Below are 22229 nucleotides of genomic sequence, written 5' to 3' on the forward strand. Positions count from 1 at the left end.
GAGGTGTGAAGTTCATTGTTGTGAAAGTTTGACCTTACTGAGTACTAAGTACTAAAAGGTGGGGATGCTTGCCAGAACTGGCAGCTCCTCCCAATGAACTGATTCAGACCAACAAGCTATTCTGTGGGCTCTTAGCCATTCCTGACTGCCCCTCAGCCTAGGCAGGAAGAGCAGCATGCAGATGCAACATGATAAAGTCCCTGCCGAGGGCTGAGGGCTTGAAGGTGTGACTGCACTGATGTGCACACCTTCCGGATATCTGCCTCATCTGAAGTGAGTGGGCACATCATGTGGTTTCCCAAATAAAGATGGCTTTTGCAGCAACCAGGAAGGCCAAGATATATTTGAGTATATATTTATGTCCATGTGTATGTGGGTATTTTTTTTAACAAATGTAAAATTATAAGATAAACTTCAATAAAATGAAAAACAATTTTTCAGGTTTCTTGCCTTTCTGTTTTATTAGTTGGTTGTGATGCAGTTCTGTATTTACTGTTTTGTATTGCACTTTGATCAAAAACCACAGTGTGAATGTCAAGGAATTCCACCTGAAGGGATTCTATCTTCTAATGTAATTGTCTTAATTCAAAGACATTTTTCTTTTCCAGAAACCTAGAGTTTTGTAATAAACAGAAGATACAACTACCAGCTCTCGCTTTATTTGGACTTCCAGTTATTGGATTGATTCTAACTCTGTCTAAAGGTGAAATATCTCCACTTTGGAATCAATTGCTGTTCGCTTTATTGGCCTCTTTTGTCAATTGCACTGGTGGCACCATATGTCTTTTCCATTCTGATGTAACAGAGAGGGAAAAAAAGATTTGAAATGTGTGCTCACAGAACTCAAGCAAGAGGAGACAAACCAATGCAAACATATGGACGTGTACTTGGAATTTGCTCAGTTCCTATCTTGAGAACAACAGCCTCCTTTCATAGATAAGGATTAAAATAAGAAGAACATCTCAATAGCATTAGCATTTCAGTGAGTAGTTTGACGTGAAACTCCAGATCCACAGTCATCAATAGTGTTTTTCTAGATAAACACTTTTTCACTTCTGTGGATTTCCTAGGTCATGTTTCACGTAGTGTCTTTACTCTGTTATTCAAAAAATACAAGAAATCCAAGTGCCATAAGTTCCTTTTCTAAATATTCTAAAATATCAACAAAAAAGGACTTAGGAAATAAAGAGTTTATCTGAGCTCAAAGATCAAGGTTATTGACCTTCACCATAGGGACGTCACTGTAGCTGGAGTTTGAGGCAGCTTGCAACATTTCATCAGTAGCAAGAGGCAGAGAGGGCTTAATGAGTGCTTGTACTGAGCTTGCTCTTTCCTTCTATATAGTCTGGCATTCCAGCACAGAAAAAGTGTGCCACCTTCAATGAGTGGGTTTTCCCATCACAACTGACCTAGCAAAGATAATTTCTAGATATCTACCCTAGATAATCCCTTACAGGCTCGGGCAGACACTTGTCTCTTCTTGTTCTAGTCAAGTCCAACAAGACTAACCATCACTCCCATTTTGACATGGTAGGATAGAGAATCTCGATCATTGTGAATGCTGGATCATTCCAGTTGCTATTGCAGAGCAGCAGGCTGAGTAATTTATAGTGAAAAGAGGCTTATTTTGGCTCAGACTTCTTGAGATTAGAAATCTCAAGATCAGGTGTCATCATGTAGGGTGAGACCTCACCTTTGCCCACTTATGACGCAAAGTGAAGGGAAAGAGTGAAGACAGGCATGAATAGGAGACTAAGTGGGATGGATAGACTTATCTTATGACACCTGCTCTCAGCCAGGAGGGGCATTCTATAGACAAAGGCTCACATAACAGCTCTAGGTGGCCTGGATCTCATTCTGTGAAAGACCAAGCTTTCCTTGAACCTTTGAAGCGTTCTCCTTCCCCGGCTTCCTAGGATTACAGGGATGTGATGCCATGCCTGGTTGATCATGAGGCTTTGTTGTAAAAAGCCATGATCCAGATATTATATGGTACACATCATACATATCATGCATGTACTCTGTGTAAACTGGTGCAGTTACAAATATCTCTAACACAGCACTGAAGAGGAGGAGGCAGGAAGACAGTGAGCTTGAGTACAGCCTAAAGTGAATAGTGAGATTCTGGCTACTCTTAGTTATACAATATGACCCTGTATGAAACAAAACCAAAATCCCCAACCAAACAAAACCCACCTACCCACCAACCAACCAACCAACCAACCAACTAACTAACCAATGAACTAAACAACCAAGCAACCAACCAATCAACTAAACAAATAATCAACCCCTCCCAGGATGAGCAGGTAGCTCCTGGAACAGTTCTTGTGGGGCATGCAGTAGGTCGTGGATTTGATTGCCTAGCCTCATTATTGATATCAAAACAATGAATCCACCTAACATGGAATGATGTCAACATTCATTGTAAGTGTTCTGTATGGCTTACAAAGTAGCTCAGTATACATCAAGAAAACCACAATGGACATGTGTTTGTCTTAAAGCCATTCCTAATATACATTTACATTTGATAAGCACAAGTCAAAAACAAGAAGTGAGTTTTCCTCTTAAATATTTACATAAGACAAAAGTCCTTAAATTATTAAAATTTGGAACTAGAAACCTAGTCATCCAATTTAGTCTATATACTCACATATTTATACAGAGCTGTTTCAGTCATCTGTTCTAATAGGAGACTTCTTTTAACTACAGTTACCTTTTAGCTGAAGATATTGGCAGTGTTTTTTTCCTAAATGTGTTTTGCTCTTTCGTTTCAGTCATCAAATTATGATCATAAACATGAATCTTCAGCATATGAAATGGGGAGCCTTTCTGAAGTAGGAATGCGTAGCTCAAGTTTCCTATCTGTCAGTATCAGCTCGCAATGTACAATTTCCTCTTTTCACTTTGGTCGAGAGGAGGGGCAAAACTTTAAGAGCTAGAGTATCATTCAGAAGGGGTATTCATTCGCTTTTCATCTGGGGCCCCTGAGGGGATACAGAACTGGAAAGGACAACTTGTCCCTTCATCATTGGTTCCCTCCACCTGCATCACCACCTGGCTGGGGTACAGGTAACAGCCATTTTGATTCCCTCAGATTTCTCTAACTCCTGATCATACTTATTCAAGAGGAATGGCATTTGGTTACAAATGTCATGCATGACAGTGACATAGATAAGAAGGACATTTAATTGGTCATATTAGAATTACATTAAGTCTGTGTGTGAAAATCAGAGTTCAGCTTCAGAAAGGTATTTTTTTCTTAGTAGGCTATGATTTTTGTTGTGTGTGAAATAAGAGGAGTATCAATAGATTTAATTACTTCATATTTAATTCAACTGGTTTACAGTTTCTTATGTACTTTGTTGAATTATGTTACAGGAAGCCACCCTTTTCTTAGAAAATTAGGGAAAATGTAAATAAGTTTAGAAAATTTCATCAATTAAAATTGTGTTAGATATACTAGAAATGAAGAGGTCATCACCAATATTTTAATATTACCTGCTCGTTGGTTGCCTCTTCAAATAATGTTTAATGAAAGAAGTAAGGTAAATTATAAGTTTTTTTATAAGTTAATGATTTGTATATTGATTATTATCAGAAAAATACTTTATGAATATTTTTGATGCCTATTGACAAATTTCATTGCTTTCTATGTTTTTGAGACAGTGTCTCTCTATGTAGCCTTGGTTGTTTGGAAATTCACTTTTTAGATGTGCTGACCTTAGAATTCCTCCTGCCTCTGACTCTGGAAATAGAGGCATTTGCCACCAATCCTGCAGACAAGATTTGATTTTGTATAGACTCTTCTACCATCATCACACACTAGACCATTCTTTGTTAAACGTTCATGTCCATGGAAATTAGCCTTTATGAATACTGGCATTTGGGGTTTTACCCAGCGAGCTTATATTTACATCTGGAATCTGAAATGTTAACTTCCTGCTGTATTACTTTCGCATAACCCCTTTGGAAATAGTTTCTAGCATAAACCTTGTAAATGTGCTTAAAAAACAAGAACATTTTATACCCATGTGTGTATCACAACATTTACAAAGCTTCAAAAGTAACGAGATTTGTTTTTAAGCAAGTTTTGAATATTTGTTACTTGTTAATAATAGTTAAAAAGTGTACCATTGATTTAAAGGGGCACCAGTTTGTCAAGCATTGTTATGGCCTTGACTCTAGGCAATCGGATTTTTCTTTGTTGTTGTTTTTTTTTTTTTTGCAGATTCAAGTTTTTTTCCATAACTCCTAAAAATAATTGTGTGAACATAAGTTAAAATGTGTTTTACATCTTGTGGAAGCCATTTACCACCCACACTCTTTAGATAGTTGAGGCCCTTAAAGGAGTTAATAAACTACTACCCAATCCCAGCCTCACATTCTACAATGTTCTATATTTAAACATCTTAATTTTTTCTTTACTTAGATGTCATTCGAAGGCAAGGATTTTTATTTAAACCTACATTACTTCCTTCCAAGATGAGCAATCAGGAGGTGACTTGTTCAAACTCAAGATTTTTTGAGTCTTCTTCGGGGTCACAGAATCCAGCAAGACCTGAAGAGACTCAAGGGCTCAGAGAAGCTGGCCACAGAGGTACGTGCTCTCTTCCTATGCAACGTGATCTCCAGACTTTGAGAACTGCCCTAGCCTTACTACTGCTCCTCAGCTGGTAATAGGAAGTCAGGACGGGAAAAAGTAAGGACTTCATAGCTGTTTAAAACATAAATCTGAGGCTTAAATGGAATACTTTCTTTTTGACTTTGTTTTGTTGTTTTTGTTTTTTTGAACCATGGTCTTAAGGAGCCAGGACAGGTCTTGGTTGTCCTATGTAGCAAAGAGTGGCCCGTAACTCCTCATTGCCCTATGTCATCCTCTCAAATACTGGGATTACGGTTGTGGGCCACCTTCTCTGCCCTGAATAAGTTTTTACAAATTTTAGAAACCGCCAGGATTTAGATGTTTGCATCAAAATGTGGAACTTGTCCATAAAGTCGCTTGTCCATTAGGAAGGACAAATTACAGTCTGAGGAAACACTGAATTTTCCAATTGTATCCAATCTTACAGAAATAAAATTATGTGTTAAAAACAAAGCTTTATCTAAAACAAGTTATTTCAAGTCTTTTATCAAACTTCAATGCCAATCATCATCAACAACAGTCAGGTGAGAAAGAGAGGACTAAATTTCGTACAGTCTACTCCTCACACCCTTCAAGTATTTTCACAGTTTAACGTGAAACTGAACAGTTTTACTTCTTAGATGTGATAATGAGAGGTGAGATCCTCGAATGCAAGATCTCAAATGTACCAGAATAAATATCTCATTGTCCCAAGGAAAAAAGAATTGATGGACTAGCAAAGAGCTGACTGCTAGGAGCCCCTTTAAGGATGGGCTCTTACAGAGTCCAGCTTCAGAATACTCACGACTGGCTACCAGTTTCCCAAGTCCATTGATTGATTTTTTTTCCCTTCCCCTTCACGCTGACTTGGTGGGCTCTCATTCCGGTTTGGAGTGTTTCACCTGCACTTTGCTTATGCTTTCAGCGCATAGTGTGAAAGTAAGACAAGCTTTGGAAATTGTGTGCGTCTGGATGTGGCCTCTCAAGCCTGTCATTCCAGCTGCTTCTGAGGCTGAGTCAGGTAGAGTGACGGTTCAAGACTGAAGGAGCAAAAATGATCTGATCCTAAAGAAGTGATTCTATACATAGGGTGTGTCCAGACTGGGTGTATGACTTAAGGTTTTCTTTTTACGTTTTACTAGAATTTATTAATTATGTAAGCTAATGAGGCTCATTATGATAATTATACATGCACATAATTTACTCTGACCATTCTTAATCCCTTATTTTCATATGCTATTCCCCATTTTCTTAACTGTCCTTCCAGTACTCCCAACCCTACTTCTACTTTAATGTATCGTCTCTAGTCTTTTTCCCCTTTAATTTTAGTTACAAATGTGCATACATATGAACACGCACACGGAAGTGCAGCCTATGGGTCCTTTTGTCCATGTAGCATTACTCCTGCGTATGTTTTTAAGGTTGATCATTAGACATTAGATAGCCACATGGGGTCTCATTCCTAGGAGAGATTTGCTTTCTCTCTAGCTGCTATCGTGCGGTTTCTTCGTGTAGGAGACTGTGTGGAGATTTCCCCTGTCCATGTTGGCGTGTCAGCCGTGGTTGTGTTTGTTTAGGTGTTGCTTAGGCTACCATATTCTTGAGATTGCCCAACTACAGCTTTCTCTGCCTTGTAGCAGATTTGCTGAATATTTGTATTTCATAATCTTTCCATCCTCTCTTCTCATATGTTCAATGAGCCTTAGGTGCATGACTTTGTTTATATTCTTGGAGTTTTATTTTTAAAAAATCAGAGATTATTGTCCTTCTTTTTTTGTTTCAGCCTAGGAGTAGTAGTTGACCTCACTTTTCCCCTGATGATGATTCTGTTCTTAGTTTTTATTTCCTTAGGAGTCCTCAGTCTCTTTACATCTCATTGCAGTGACTCTTGGGATCCTTTGCTTACTCCTGATGATAGCAATCTCAGTGTGGCTGATATACAGTGAGTAATTCAAATACATCATTTGCCTAGGTAATGATATTAGACACTAACTATGCTGCAAAGAGCATACTTGGTCTGTTGTCTTGTCTGTCACCAGCGGATATTCCAGGTGGCCTGGGATTTGTAAATTGTTTGTTTTTAATTTGGGCCCATTGCGACTTTTTGTCAGCCTTTGGGTGCCTTCTTCTGCCTTATTCATGATCACGTCCCCTGTGATAATAGAGGGGTTGCTGATATTCTGCTTGCTGAGCTCAGGTTATTATGCATCTTATATAGATCTCCTTTAAAAAAAAAGCTGTACAAAATAAATTATGCTATTTTTGAGGATTTTCCCCCATCGCACACTGCAGACATGGTTAAGTGAAAAGACTAAATCAGTTCAGAGATGTTAGAAGCTCTTGAGCTTCAGCTTTATCTTTGATTTGGTTTCATCAGAGAAAGTCACCCACAGGCTGGGCTCAAACTCAGCTGCGTAGCTGCAGACTGCTGTCTCTCCTCCTGTGGTTTGTCCATCTGCTTCAGTGATGATGTGCTACCACTTCATGTTTTTTAGTTCAAATTTTCATGATTTGTTGGGTGCTCCCTTAATGTTTTACTTAGGTATTTATTTGTAAGCTTTGGGCTGTGGGAAAAAAAATGAAGAAATTGGATAGTACTGTTCTCCTAATGTAATTGTATTCAGCCACATCATCTACTTTATACTGAAGTTGCTGATAGATGTGTGTTTCCATTTCTATGGTGAATCAATTGAGGTGTTACTTTCTAAATGCTGAAGTGGCAATTCTAATATTATATGTGTTTATTGTCAACATGGGTTTTTTGTATCATAAATTTCAATATTTACTTTTTATAAGCATCTTTGGTGTTATATCTGCTGTGAATTTTAGTTTTTCAGTACAGTGAAAAAAATCAGGAACTTCAGAAAATTCTAAAAAACCTGAATCAAAAGCACCACTCCAAGCAAAAGGAATGCTCCTTAAAGGAAGAAATATTGAGAAATAACTGTAAAGTGTGTGACGTCCTCATACATCAGAACAAACTGGACTCCACCAACAGAGAACTGAACAGATGCCATAGAAAAACTAAGATTGCTTTAGATTGCTTACAACCAAGAGGTACACAGGGGGATCAGTGAATAAAGAATTTTATTATTCTGTATTGTTTTATCTTCTAGAAGCTTTAAAGTCCAATTATAATGTTGGTGATGTTTGGGCTAATGGTTTTGGATTTTCTGATTTCACATAGGGTTCTACAACCCCAGAAATCACTGTTCATATTAGGAGGATCTTATATTTTCTAGAAGTCAATGAATCTTCCGACTTCTACTGCTTCCAGGGTATGGAATCACATGTCAGCACCCCTGAGAGTTCAGATTGTTTTGGTTAATGGGCAATTCTGAGTCTTCGAGCATTGTTGCTTAAAGAAAATGGAAATTTCCAGTAAGAGTGTAAAATGGATTTAGGGTGTTTACATGGATGCAGTCATAAAAGTGCATGTGTGTGTGTGTGTGTGTGTGTGTGTGTGTGTGTTTCTTCTGCCTTCGTTTCAAACATATGGCCTGTTTGTGACCAAGGTGTCCTCCCTTCAGGTGTGTTGGAGTTTCAGCATGGTATTCACAGAGGCTGAAGCAGGGGGATTGTAAATTTAGGGCATTCTAGGCAACCTAGCCAATTCCAGGCCCACCCAAACTACACAGTAATACCTTGTCACAGAAAAAAAAAAGGTTGGAAACAAAGTTCATTAATAGAGTGTGGCCATCCCCAGAACCTCACCAAAAAAATATTGTGTTGAGGTGTTGTTGCTACACACACTATGCACACTTTTAATCATTTAAATTGTCAAGTTTGGGCATGAGGGTGTATCCTGGAAGACATCACCAGAATCAAGAGAACAAACTATCAGCTTCCTAAGCTTCCTCTTGTGTCTCTTATTTCTCTTAAGGTAAGAGCATCTAACCCAGACTATAACACAACTCTAAGTGCACAGTATGGGTGGAGAATTGGGGGCACAATACATAGTGTAGGTCTAGAAGTGCATCATCTTTGTAACTGCAGGGCTGTGGTAGAAATCTCATCTGAGTAGAATCATAAAGTATGATCCTGGGTCTGGTGCGTTTCACTTTCCATTTTCCGCTCAAATCTATCGACGCTTCTCTGACAGACATTCCTGTTGATTCTGAGAAAGGGAGATTATACTCACCCTGCTGCCTACTTAGTAATGAATCTGCTCCTAACAGATACTGTGTCCTGACCTTGAGATAGAGACAGGAGTCTCTTGAGAGACTCTTACTACACAATTGGTCACATAGGTCAGGATTGCTCTTTTAAGGGGCTACATGGGAGAAATGTTTTTATTCTGTAGCCCAGGCTGATATGAAACTCAAGCCATTCTGGAATTCACTGCTGAGTAAAGATTGGCCTCAAAGTGGATTTAAACCTTATTTTATGGAATTCTGGGCTTATAGGCACAAGTCACCATCCCTGGCTGGATTCACTTCCCTTTAAAGGATAAATAACATTCCTTTGTGTGTATGTGCTATGTTTTCTCTATGGAGTCACCTACAATGAACACTTAACATTTTCCCATATGTCTATTATAAAGGATAAATAAGGAAAGTAAATCCATCCAGGCATGATGAATTGTGCCTATAAACCCAGAATTCCATAAAATAAGGAATTCTGGTCTTCTTCAACTAAGGGAAACTTAGGCTGTTTCCAGGTTCTGACTATTACGAATAAGGTTGCTATGAACATGGTTGAGTATATGTCCTTGTTGTGTGCTACAGCATCTTCTGAGTATATTCCAAGGAGTGGAATAGCTGGGTCTTGAGGTAACCCTGTTTCCAGTTTTCTGAGAAAGCACCAGATAGATTTCCAAAGTGGTTGTCCATGTTTGCATTCCCACCAGCAATGAAGGAGTGTTCCTCTTTCTCCATATTCTCGCCAGCATGTGCTGTCACTGGAGTTTTTGATCTTAGCCATTCTGATCGGTGTAAGATGGAATCTCAGAGTCATTTTGATTTGCATTTCTCTGATGACTAAGGACATTGAACATTTCTTTAAGTGTTTCTTAGCCATTTAATATTCCTCTGTTTAGTTCTGTGCCCCATTTCTTAATTGGGTTATTTAGTTGGGTGGTGTTTAATTTCTTGAGTTCTTTATATATTTTGGATATTAGACCTTTGTCAGATGTAGGGTTGGTGAAGGTCTTTTCCCAGTCTGTAGGCTTTCACTTTACACCACGGAATACTACTTAGCTATTAAAAACAAAGAAACCCCAAAATCTGTGGACAAATGGATGGAACTAGAAATGATCATACTGAGTGAGTTAACCCAGACTCAGAAAGACTCATGTGGTATATACTCACTTATAATTGAACACTAGCCCAAAAGGGATGGCCAATGAAAATCTTCACTTACCAGGAGATTGGGATAGATGTGAGGACTTCCTATTTGGACTCTAGGTGAGAGAAGTATGGGAGAATGTGGAAAAAGAAGGATCCAGAGGGTCATAGAAACCTACAAGAAGAACATCATTACTGGCAGATCTAGATCCAGTGGGGTCTGCTCAAATTACTGCACCAACCAAGGACAATACATGTAGTAAACATTAAACCCCTACTCAGACCTAGTCAAACACAGGGCATTCTCCACAGTTGTGTGGAGAGCAGAGACTGACTCTGGCATGAACTCTTGTGCCCCCTATTTGATCACTTCCCCTTGGTTGGGAGGCCTGGTGGCACTCAGAGAAAGGATAAGCAGGCTTCCAAGATGAGACTTGATAGTCTATGACCATATGGTGGGGGAGGAGGTCTCCTTCGGTCACAGACCTAGGGGAGGTGAATAGTGTGAAAATGGGAGGGAGGGAGGAATGGGAGGATACAAGTGAGGGGAAAACAATTGAGATGTAATCTGAATACATTAATTAATTAAATAAAAAATAAATACATCACTCTGATAACAGATTACCAGAAAATATGCAGTTCAGCTATTCACCTTCTCTGTTGTAGGCAAACGTGTTGAAAGACACCCGCTCTGCTGCGGCATAAAGTGTTATTATTTCATCATGGATAATAAACACTGGAGTGGATGTAAACAGACCTGCCAGGATTGCGGCTTATCCCTTCTGAAGATACATGATGACAGTGAAATGGTACTGTGGACAGTTACCTGCCCCTTTTTTTTCTTCTCTTAGACTCTGTCTCTAACCCTTGGACAGTGAGATACTGAACCCTGGCATGCTTTTCTGAAAGACAGAGTTTTACAGCTGTATATCGTTTTCCTGTAATGTGAACAAGACTGTGCAGTAAGAGTGTCCCAGACCACTTCCTTCTGCTCCTCGGTTAGTGTCAGGTCACAAGGTCCGTTAGGAGGGGACTTGTTGCTACAGAGACACTTGTGTCTTTCTGTCTTCTCCCTTTCTCAGGAGTCTGCAAGGGAGTCCCTCAGAGAAGCATGGCTTTCCCTGATGGAGTTTAACTCTTTGGTGTAGCATATCCTGTGACTGACAGTTACTTATCTCCACAGAGTGCCCCCCACCCCCAACAGAGCCCACTGTGTAGGGTTTGCTCTTTGGAACCCAGAAGTGAGACCCCCAGAGATGAGCAATCTGATGACAATAGGGCAAGTAGTTGTCCTCTGGGCCTATGTGCAAAATGGAAATAATGTGAGAACCACAGAAGTGAGTGGTGGTACCAGCAGGCCCCATGGTGATTTTCACAAAAACTGTCCATAATTTTTACTTCATATTATTTTTATATTTTACAAAAAGATATCCATTTTTAGAAATGAGCACTAAAAGAAAACAAAGTTTCCAAGATGCTGATATTTTCTGTTTAGAATACTACTAACAAAATCTCTTCAAACATGGAGACTTTTTTTTTTCTAGAGAAATGAATTGAGGATCACCTTGAAAGCTTTGTTACTTAGAACATGTCACAATATTTACACACCAATTTAATACATATTTAAATAACAACATAAATTATTTTAATGTTAAATAATAATGTAGTTTTCCATTTGATACAATAAACATAATTAAATTTAAACATATTTTAAAACATATTCAGTAACTTAGACATTATGCCACTCAGATGTCTCATGCAAAACACTCTAAATATTTCGAAATATTAGGAAAATGAGGAGGATCTTCTCCTCCTCAAGTTCTGTCACCTCTGGATCTGAACTGGAGAAAGGCTTCCTCTCTGTTCATAGAGCTTACTGCATAGCTCTTTGCACAGTACCTTTACAAATTTTCTTTGAGGACAGGGCATTACTTCCCACATGAGCACTTCCCATATGCTTCTGTAAGATTTGGAAATACTCATTTGAGTAATTTCATAGAATTTGTTTTTAATGATCCATGTATGCAGTGCACATTTATGAGCCTTAAGCAGAAAGATTGTGAGTTCAAAGCCAGCCTTGGTTACATAGTGAGACTTGGTCTAAGAAACACAGTCACAAATCATGTGATGAACCCAGTATCTCAGGACACCTGAAGTTTTTATTTTAAATGACTTATTAAGGTGACAACAGTGTTGCTATCAATGTGCTACTAGTAGGAAGTCACTTCAAAAAAACGAACATGGTGAGACTTACAGGGGGAGGGCAGGAGAGCAGAGAACTAACACAGGAATGCTGGAAACTTTCCCTGGATGTTCTTTTCTCATCAAGCAGACAGAAATTTTATCATAAGGTATATTGTTGCTTTTACAGAAGCTCCTTCAGTTCAGAATTTCTCCAAACAGTTACTGGATTGGATTGTCATATGATATGAAAAATCACGAGTGGACATGGACTGGCGATGACCCATCTACTCTGTGAGTTTCCACAGCCATTCACACTCTAGCACCGTGGTGTGGGAATCAGGAGGATTATGGGCAAAGGCTTTTCTCCTAGTCGCATGGTTTTCCTCATTTCTCGTGGAGCATCCGAGAGCGTCTGAGCAAGTGTCAATCAGGGAAGATGTGTGGTTGAGGAGATGACTGAAAGTGGCTTAATGCTGCGTCCATCTCAGGGCAGTGTGCTCTAGGATGCACAGGGCACAAGCAAATCAGCAACTTAGGATGATGTGAAGTGACTAAATTATCATGACAGATACAATGATTATGAGTATCTCAAAGATTCATTTGCCATTTTTTTTACTGTAGTTAGCTTATATAATTGCCTAATATATAGCTACCTTATATTTAAAGGTGCTTTATCGTGGAAACTCCAAATTTTATGTTCACTTATAATCTGGTAGAAAACTGTTCACTAATTATCTTTATTAATATTATTTATTTTTATTGATTATCTCATATTCATAAAACAAAATATGATCATGTGCCCTCCAAAAGCTTCTTCTGAATTAGCTCTAACATGTGTCTTTGTGGCCCACGCCTTCTTAATTAACTGTCCATAGGTGCATGGCGGTAGGCCATCCACTGGAGCAAGGAAACCCACCTGTGGCTACATCCTCAAAAAAGAATGAATCTTCCTTTTCCAGCAGCTGTCACCTAACAATGGTGGCTTATTTGTTTGTTTGTTTTGTTTCTTTCTTTCTCTTTCCATGGTGATTTCTTAAGATGTAGAGGCCCCTTCCATCTTTGCAGAAATTTCGTGAGGTCCAGAAGGCTGAATTTCACAGAGCTTTCCCCCTTCTCTGGTTCTCACATTTTTTCTATTTCCTCTTCCAAGCTGTTCTCCTAGCCTTGCTAGTGGTGTGGATGGGAGGGAGTAGATGTAGTTGTCTCCTTTCTGGCTGAGCACATACTCTCTTCTCCTAAGCACTTGGACCAATTCTGACTCTCTGCACTGACTGCTGCCCACTGTAAAAAGCAGCTTCTCTATGGAGGTTGAGAGCAGCACAGTTCTAGGCCATAAATATGAATATTAAGGATGAAATGTGACCACCTGACTATGTGGGAAAGTGATTGTTTTAGGTTCCAAATGAGGGCCGGTGAGCCCACTAATCGTGAGCTTTTGATTAGATGCTCCAGCACACAACAAAAAAATTTGCTCAACCATGTTCATAGCAGCCTTATTCATAATAGCCAGAACATGGAAACAGCCTAAGTGTCCCTCAATAGAAGAATGGATAAAGAAACTGTGGTACATATACACTATGGAATACTATTCAGCTATTAAAAACAAGGAATTCCTGAAATTTGTGCATAAATGGATTGAGCTAGAAATGATCATAATGAGTGAGTTAACCCAGAAGCAGAATGATTTGGAATACAACAAAAACCATGGTTTCACTCAAGTCAGAAAGGCTTAAATTCGAGTAAAAAAAAGATGTTAGTTATCCTATAACAATGGTACCACTGGGCACATCTTGCCTAGCAGGGCAGTGCTGTGGCATGCAGGGTCCAGGGAGGGGTAGGACCATCTGTATCTTTTTCTTTCCTGCAGCCTGCAAAGCGCTTTCTGACCCTTTGAAAGCTAGTTCAAGGGAAGACATTTCCTGATTCTTTGGAGACTGTTTTCTCTATGTCTTGATGTCAAAGTGTGTATCATCTTCAGCAATGGGGACTTACCAAGTCATTACCTTGGAAAACCAAAGATAGTGTCAATAGCCTGTGATGTGTCGCAGGTCTCCGTGACCTCTACATACCAATAGAGGTATCTCTTGCCTTACACATTGACTTTCTTTTAATAATTCATATCTTCTGTGATTGTAACTCTTTTTTAAAGTTAAATTTTTATTTTTTCAAATTCCTTTTTTTCATAGAATATATTTTGATCAGATTTCCTTTCCCACTAATTACTCCTTGGTCCTTCCACCTTCCTCCCCACTCAACTTCATGTTTTTTCTCTTTTTCCCCAAAACAAAAAGGAAAATAAAATCAATCAAACAAATAAACAAAAAACCCAATAAGACAAAAAACTGCCACAGAACAAGTAAGCAAGCACACGCACACACACACACACACGCACACACGCACACTCTAAACCACCAAGGAATCATAGAGTCTGTTTTGTGTTGCTCAACTACAAGGTTTACAATATGGTTACACAAGCTTGGCTTTGCTTAAACCATCGTTTATTCTCTCCAGCACTTATTTTCTGGTAGTCATCCATAATTGTCCTTTAATCCTCAGTATTCCTCTTCTGCCTTTATATCATATATTTATTATTTTTCCTGATTATTGATTTTTTCAGAAACAAAAATCCAAAAAAAAATCTCAAATAATTCTGTTTGTCCTTTCATACTTTGATAGGTAGTTAAGTTTTAAGTTTATTTTAAAAATATATTTTATTAATTTATTCATATTACATCTCAATTGTTATCCCTTGTATCCTCCCATTCCTCCCTCCCTCCCATTTTCCTCCTACTCCCCTCCCCTACAACTGTAACTGAGAGGGACCTCCTCCCCCTGTATATGCTCATAGGGTATCGAGTCTCTTCTTGGTAGCCTGCTATCTTTCCTCTGAATGCCACCAGGCCTCCCCATCCAGGGGACATGGTCAAATATGGGGCACCAGAGTTCATGTGAAAGTCAGACCCCACTCTCCACTCAACTGTGAAGAATGTCTTTAAGTTCCTTTTTATATAATTTAAAAATAAATTTAATGTTTTATTATTTTGTTGTTATTTTAGATGGGGATTCATGTCTCCCAGGCTGTCTTTGAACTCATGACACTTATGTCTCCATCTCTCAGGTGCTGGGACTACAGGCAGGCATGTCTGGCCTGTCTTTTATCTTTTGAAAGATGTCAGTCATCCTAATCCTATTGTCTGTACTTTTTTTGTTTTAATGTACCATTTCTGTTTTAATGTACTATTTCATTATGTCATATTCATTGTGATATTCACTGGGTTTCTTGTTTAGCAGCTGCAGAAACTATTTGAAGCATGGCATCTCCAATGATAACTTTCTCAGGAACCTTTCATTCAGTGCCTGGGAACATGGCAGGCCTGGCTCAGTTCTGTTCTATATATGGTCCTATCAGTATGGATAGCTAGGTTTCAAATATGCAGGAAAATACCATATTTTCCACTGTATAAGACAACTGGGCATATAGAATGACCCCCAAGTTTTCCAGTTAAAATATAGAGTTTGGAGTATACTCACCTTATAAGACTATCCCTCTTCCAGTGCACACCCTGTGCACTTGGCATGTGTCTATTTGCAGGCAGGGTACAGACAGCCAGGTGCTTTACTAAACGCCAGCAGACAGCCAGTGTCAGCCTACACTTCCCCTTTAAGGTGAGCTCCCCGCTCAACCCAAAGATTCACAGCCCTCCAAGTTGAATGGGTCGGTTCTGGTGGAGAGCCAATCCAAGCTCACGCTCTCCGCCTCGAGGTACAGGAAGATGTGTGCAGCTTGCTCCTCTCTGCTTCATGTTCCCCTCACTCCCCACCCCACAGAGCAGGGGATCTGCCATGGCACCCCCACTATATGTGCCGGACATATGAAGCAAGGGGAAGTAAGCTGCAGGTAAGTACCCGGCATTAAAGATGGTCCCCGACTTTGGCACAGATTTTTTCAGGGTTAAAATGTCTTCTTATAAATATGGTCACTTCCTCTTTCTCCTTTGAGCACACTCTCAAGCATGCTGTCACAGAAGTGGCCAGAGGAAAGACAGCCTAATGAGTTGTAATCATATGTTCTAATCACATATATTGTTAGTGTTGCTATTAATTTTGGTTTGTTTTTTTAATATGCAGTATCATTTCACATAGACTAGCCCTAGTCTTCCTGGATCCATCTGTCAAGCACTGGGATATTTCAGATACTTGCCATCATGACTAGCAACAGAGTTAACAAATACACTTCCAGTCTATAGCACCATACAGAGTCAGAGATAGACAGGCGACAGCATTTGGAATAAGGTGTCAGTGGCTTGAGAGGGTGTCCACATCCACGTTAAGAGATCTTTGTGGACCTTGACTATGCTACAGAACTGTTCCCTGGTGATGCTGGTACTCCCAGGCCCAGGTCTGAGACTTCAATAAGGGAGCCCTGTTATCATAAGGTTTCCGTGGCCACCACAATCCTTTTCTCCAATGGGAAGAGATGCAACAATGTCAGCTTGTTTACAATGTCAGCTTCTAATGAACCCAGTGAGCATCTATGAGCCTAACTTGTATTTCTTCGGTAGAGTCCTAGGTGGGCATCACCATGGAGACGAAGTTAAGAGCTCATGGTGCAGACTATGTGCTTCACGTGTATCTGTGAATAGTTAGTGTCTGCTGGGTCCTCTTCCTCTTTGCCCACGTTCAACACTGGTACTTTACTGAATGTACTCATAGTCATGTCTCATAGCTGGTGACGTGTGTGTGCTCGTTCCTGCTGTATCTCACCTCTCCTGTCTACGGTCCGTGGGATGGGCCACTTGGTTTCACTTACTTATCTTCCTGTTTGTATAGCAAGTCTGAACACTTTGTTTCTCTCTGGTTTAAATCCAAGATTAAAGAAGGGTAATCTTCTGTTAAAGTTTTTTCCCTTTGCCATTTCAGCGCCATGGAGTATTGTGGATTTTAATCTCTTTCTGTTTTTTTTTTTTGACATAGATTCTCATTAGGCTATCCTGGTTTAAACTCAATGTCTATCCCAAACCTGCCTTGAACTCATCTGCCTGGATTCATTACATAGTGTTTGGATGACTATTCATCTTGCCCTGTCTGTTAGGTCAAAGACTGGCTGCTCTGCTCTGCTGGCCCTCAGGAACCTCAGCTCCCCTGAATCCTCAGTCTCTATAGGAATCTGCTTCCTAACTGTTCATAAGTGTATTGAGTAAGGTTTAATAAGTATTTATTAGTCAATTAGGGCCTCGCTCCATAGCCTAGTCTGGCCTGGTTTATAATCCTCTTAGTTTAGCTCCCCAAATGGTGAAGTTATAGGCTTGCCTCACCCTTCCTTGAGTTGTCTATTTAGTCAACATTTTAAATTACCTTTTTTCTTACAAGAGTAGTTGTGACACTTACTACACCATCCTGCAGAGACTGCAGTTGTGTTGCGTGCAGGGAAGTCAGTTGATCATCACCATGTTTCAGTGAAGTCCCATCAGCCCCAAGGAGGGGGAGAAAGGGGACAATAATGACAGCAATAGGAGTCACAAACCCTCTTCTGTGACTGTATCCCCAAATTCCTTAAAACACAACCATATGAGACCTTGTCCTACGTGCCACACACATCATTTTTTCTTTTTAACTCTTCTCATTGCAAAGAGTATCAGAGGAAACCAACTTTAATATAAAATTATTCTTTAGCAATACTGAAAGATACTTTAACTTGCTAATGAAAAATTAACAGTGTGGAGTATATTAGGAGTTGAATTTTGATCAAGAGACCAACTTTACTTTACTTTTTATTTCATTTATTATTTTTGTGTTATGTGTATACATGTGCATGTACATTACACAGTACAAGTGTATTTAGAGGAAAGTTGAAGGTGTTATTACTCTCCTAAATGGTGGGGTTTTGAAGTCAGTCTGAACTTAGGTTGTCAGGTTTGGTGGAGGTGTACTCCACTGACTGAGCCATGGTGCCGGTGAAAAGATCATCTTTTATGAGTTTAGAGAAAATGAAAATCTTTTATTGATATGCTTGTGATTAATTCCACATTCTTTACATTTTGGTCAATAAGCCTTGTTTTAAAATCATTTTTTAAAAAGTTCTGATGTGTATTTGTATGTAATATGATTATGTTTTTTAGGCCTAAAGAATATGTGGAGACTGTAATAAAAGATTTTGGGGTCAACTTTGATTATCTTTATATGGTGATCCAGGTCAGGTTGCCAGCTTTGCTCACCATCTCAGTGATGCTCAAATAAGATTAGTTAAGACATTACATCAATACAATATTGTCTTCTTTTCTGATTGTAAATATATTGTCATCTAAGGATGGAGGAAAACAGGGTGATTTGAATAATAAATTCTATTTGCAAATGAAAAAAATCCTTGGTCTGCATCAATATAACCTTCAAATTTAATTAACTACCTATTATATTTTTTGTTTTATAGTGGTTTAATAGTAATGGAATCACTAGATAAGAGAAGAGTTTCACAGATATAGATTATAATGACTGTGGTAAAGCTTTCTCCTGTGTCTGTGAAAAGAATAGGAAAATTCCCTGACTTAGTGTGGATTGTGAAGGAAAGCTAGAAACAGAAGGGTTTGTAACTAATTAGTGACTAATTTTAAAAAGTTTGTTTACTTTACATCCTAATTGTAGGCTCTTCCCTTCTCTTTCCCTTTTCCTCTCCCTCCTCCTTCCATTCCTCCTCCCTCCTTCCTCCCCTAGTCCTTAGAAAGGGGGAACCCTCCTCCCCTAACATCTGACCTCACCCTATCAAGCATTATCTGGACTGCCTGTATTCTCTTCCTCTGTAGCCTGGCAAGGCCACCCCGACAGGGGGAAGTGATCAACATGTGGGCACCAGAGTCCATGTCAGAAGTAGTCCATACTCCCCACAAGAAGACTGTGCTGCCTATTTATTACATCTGAGCCGAAGGTCTAGGTCCTCACCAGGCATGGTCCTTGGTTGGTACATCAGTCTCTGCAGCACACCCTCCTCCACACAGATTTGGTTTTGCCTCCATTAGTCTCCTTATGGAGCTCTGTCCCTTCCAGGTCTTTCTATTCCCCCAACTCTTCTATAAGACTTTCTGTGCTCCACCCCAAAATTTGACTGTGAGTCTCAGCATCTGCTCTGATTTCCTGATGGTGGAGTCTTTCAGAGGACCTCTATGGTCAGCTCTTGTCCTGTTCCTTCTCCTTAATTGCTTCAGGTTTCTATTCTATTTGTCCTTATAAATGAGAATTGAACATTCTCCCTAGGGTCCTCCTTTTTTTTTTAAAGCTTCTTTAGGTCAGTGTATTGTAGTGTGGTTATCCTGCATTATTTGGTTATTATCTGCTTAAAGGTGACTATATACCATGAGTATCTTTCTGAGTCAGGTTACCTCATTCAGGATGATCTTTTCTAGTTCCATTCATTTGCCTACAAATTTCAAGATTTCCTTGTTTTTAACAGCTGAGTAGTATTCCACTGTGTAAATGTACCACGTTTCTTTATCCATTCTTCAGTTGAGGGACATCTAGGTTTTGTCCAGATTCTGGATATTACAATAAAACTGCTATGAACATAGTTGAGCAAATGTCCTTTTTGTATGATAGAGCATCTTTGGGGTATATGCTCAGCAGTGGTATAGCTGGGTCTTGAGGTAGCACTATTCCCAATTTTCTGAGACAGCACCAACCAGATTGGTTTCCAAAGTGGTTGTACAAGTTTGTCCTTCTGCCACCAATGGAGGAGTGTTCCCCTTTCTCCACATGCTTGGCAGCATGTGCTGCCACTTGAGTTTTTGATCTTAGCCATTCTGATGGATGCAAAAGGGAATCTCAGAGTCATTTTGCTTTGCATTTCCCTGATAACTAGGGACGTTGGACATTTCTTTAATTGTTTCTTGGTCATTCGCTATTCCTTTATTGATAATTCTCTGTTTAGTTCTGTACCTCATTTTTTAATTGAATTATTTAGTGGTGTTTAATTTCTTGGGTTCTTTATATAATTTGCATAGTTGCCTTCTTTCAGATGTAGGGTTGGTGAAGATATTTGTGACCAAACGTTTTAACCACAGGACTCAGTCCTCTGAAAATAGGGTCATGAACTACAAAGAGAAGAACTGCCCTTCTGAAATCTTACTTAACCCAGCAAAAGCCATCTTTCTTTTTGGTACAGAAAGCAACTTGTGTCTGTAGAGTGAGTGCCTTTGCTTCAAGACCTGAGAAATCATTCTCTTTTCCCACATGACACAGAACATGTATAGATCTCTGATAAGAAATCATTTTAATGATGAACTTATGATTAATAGTTCCATATTATGTATAAGTTGGCCAATAGAATTTTTAAAATCATGACTTATTTCAGTGAATATTCATAATTAAACAGTTGCCCATTATTGCTTTTACTCCTCAGAGACGTGGACAAAAGGCATTTCAATTTTAAGGATGGAGCATGTGTGTTTTTATCTAAAACAAGACTGGAAAATATTAGCTGTGATAGTGCCTACCCCTGTATTTGTGAGAAGAGGCTGGATAAATTCCCTGATTTACTTTCCAACAGGAGTTAAAGGTAAAAATGAAATGTACAGGCTCTGGTTTATTTCCTGTGAGAATTTGTGACTCCTTACAAACAAGTGTTTTCATCACAGGACTTAGTCTGCTGTGCAAACAGAGAGAAGAGCTAGAAGAGGTTGGGAATGGTCTCTGGAATCTGACTTGACAGAGGAGAGGCCATCTTTCTTCCTCATGGGGACAGAACAGATCTTCTCTGATGCATGGACATCCTTTGCCCCAAAGCACCAAGGAATCTGCTCAGTCTGTTTACCTAAATTTTTATAGAACTAAATAAAGGACCCTAATAAACAGCCTGAGTATTTCACATCAATAAGATAAATCATCTTAATTGAAAAAAATTCAGAGCTAGAATATAGTTGTAGGCTTCAATTTCATTTGTTAGTTGACTACAATTTTGTTTTGTTTTTTATTTCATGTAGAACTTCTCATTGCTACAAACATGTTTTTCTATTAAACATAATTTCAAATTTGGTGAACAGTTGCAAGGATTGTTCAAGGAACTCCTGAATATCTTTTATCCTAGACATCAGTTGTCCTTCGCACCTGTCTTTAATCCATCTATGATAAGTTGAGGCCTTCTAGAAATGGTGGTAATAACTGAAGTTGGCTAGATATAGTGGCCTACATTTGTAATCTTGGCAATTAGGAGGCTAAGACAGAATTGCTGAAAAAAAAATGAACACAATGAAAGCCTATGGTCATAGATCCAAATAAACCAGACAAAATCCAGGTGCAAATGTTCCTAAATATTTTCCAGGGACAACACTTTATCTTATACAACCATACTCAAATGATCAAACTCAGGACATTTCATATTGATACAGTTATTTCTTCTAATCTGGGATGTGTGTACATAGCCGCTGACTGTATAATGTCACTCTAGATATTTCCTCTACATTTAGGTTCACATGCATTCAGTGCTGATGTCATTTTAGTGTCCTTTAGTCCTTAATAGTTTTCTTTCTTTAATGGTTTGTGTTGGTTTGGTTTTTTTGTATGTTTGTTTGTTCTAAGACAGGGTTTCTCTATGTTATCCCAGCTATCAAAATAAAAGTTATTAACAATCAATTGTCATTAATATCTCTAAACATTAATTGAATGAATTCAATAATAAAAGGACACAGGCTAACAGAATGGATGAATCAGGATTCATCATCCTATTGCATATAAGAAACACACCTCAACAACAAAAATAGACATTACCTCCGATTAAAGGGCTGGAAAAGGTTTTCTAGGCAAATGGACCCAAAGAAGCAAGTAAGGAAAATGAAAACACAGCTTACCCAAACTTATAGGATACAACAAAAACACAGTTAGGAGGAAAGTTCATAGCACTAAGTGCCTTCATTAAGAAATTGGAATATCTGTATTCTAGCGGTTTAAAAGCACAGCTGAAAGCTCTAGAACAAAAAATAAGCAACCACACTCAAGAGGAGTAGACATCAAGGAATAATTAAACTCAGGGTTGAAATCAATAAAGTAGGAAAAAGAGAACAATACAAAGAATCATCAAACAAAGAGTTGGCTCTTTGGGAAGATCAACAAGATAGACACACCCTTATCCATACTAACTGAGAAACAGACAGTACCCA

At 39.0% G+C, this 22229-nt stretch overlaps 1 protein-coding gene across 1 annotated transcript; it reads left to right on the forward strand.

Moving 5' to 3' along the window:
• The first annotated feature begins 2959 nt into the window (after positions 1-2959).
• LOC311588204 (T-cell surface glycoprotein YE1/48-like) lies at positions 2960-21675 on the forward strand. The gene is made up of 8 exons (XM_084765685.1): positions 2960-3069; positions 4430-4597; positions 6504-6563; positions 7451-7678; positions 10573-10715; positions 12278-12381; positions 20477-20632; positions 20712-21675. Exons 2-7 carry the CDS (start codon positions 4483-4485, stop codon positions 20628-20630), a joined length of 804 nt encoding a protein of 267 aa, XP_084621811.1. The 5' UTR covers positions 2960-3069; positions 4430-4482; the 3' UTR covers positions 20631-20632; positions 20712-21675.
• Positions 21676-22229: the final 554 nt, after the last annotated feature.

Source organism: Acomys minous (assembly GCF_964271855.1).
Source record: "Acomys minous genome assembly, chromosome: 17".
Classification (NCBI taxonomy): Eukaryota; Metazoa; Chordata; class Mammalia; order Rodentia; family Muridae; genus Acomys; species Acomys minous.

What these genes read in the sequence shown, in the direction of transcription:
- LOC311588204 (XM_084765685.1), top strand. Translation starts at nt 4,483, where the DNA reads ATGAGCAATCAGGAGGTGACTTGTTCAAACTCAAGATTTTTTGAGTCT. An exon ending in AGATTGCTTACAACCAAGAG is followed by an intron (nt 7,679 to 10,572) that starts GTACACAGGGGG and finishes TCTCTGTTGTAG; the next exon opens with GCAAACGTGTTGAAAGACAC. An exon ending in GGCGATGACCCATCTACTCT is followed by an intron (nt 12,382 to 20,476) that starts GTGAGTTTCCAC and finishes TTTACTCCTCAG; the next exon opens with AGACGTGGACAAAAGGCATT.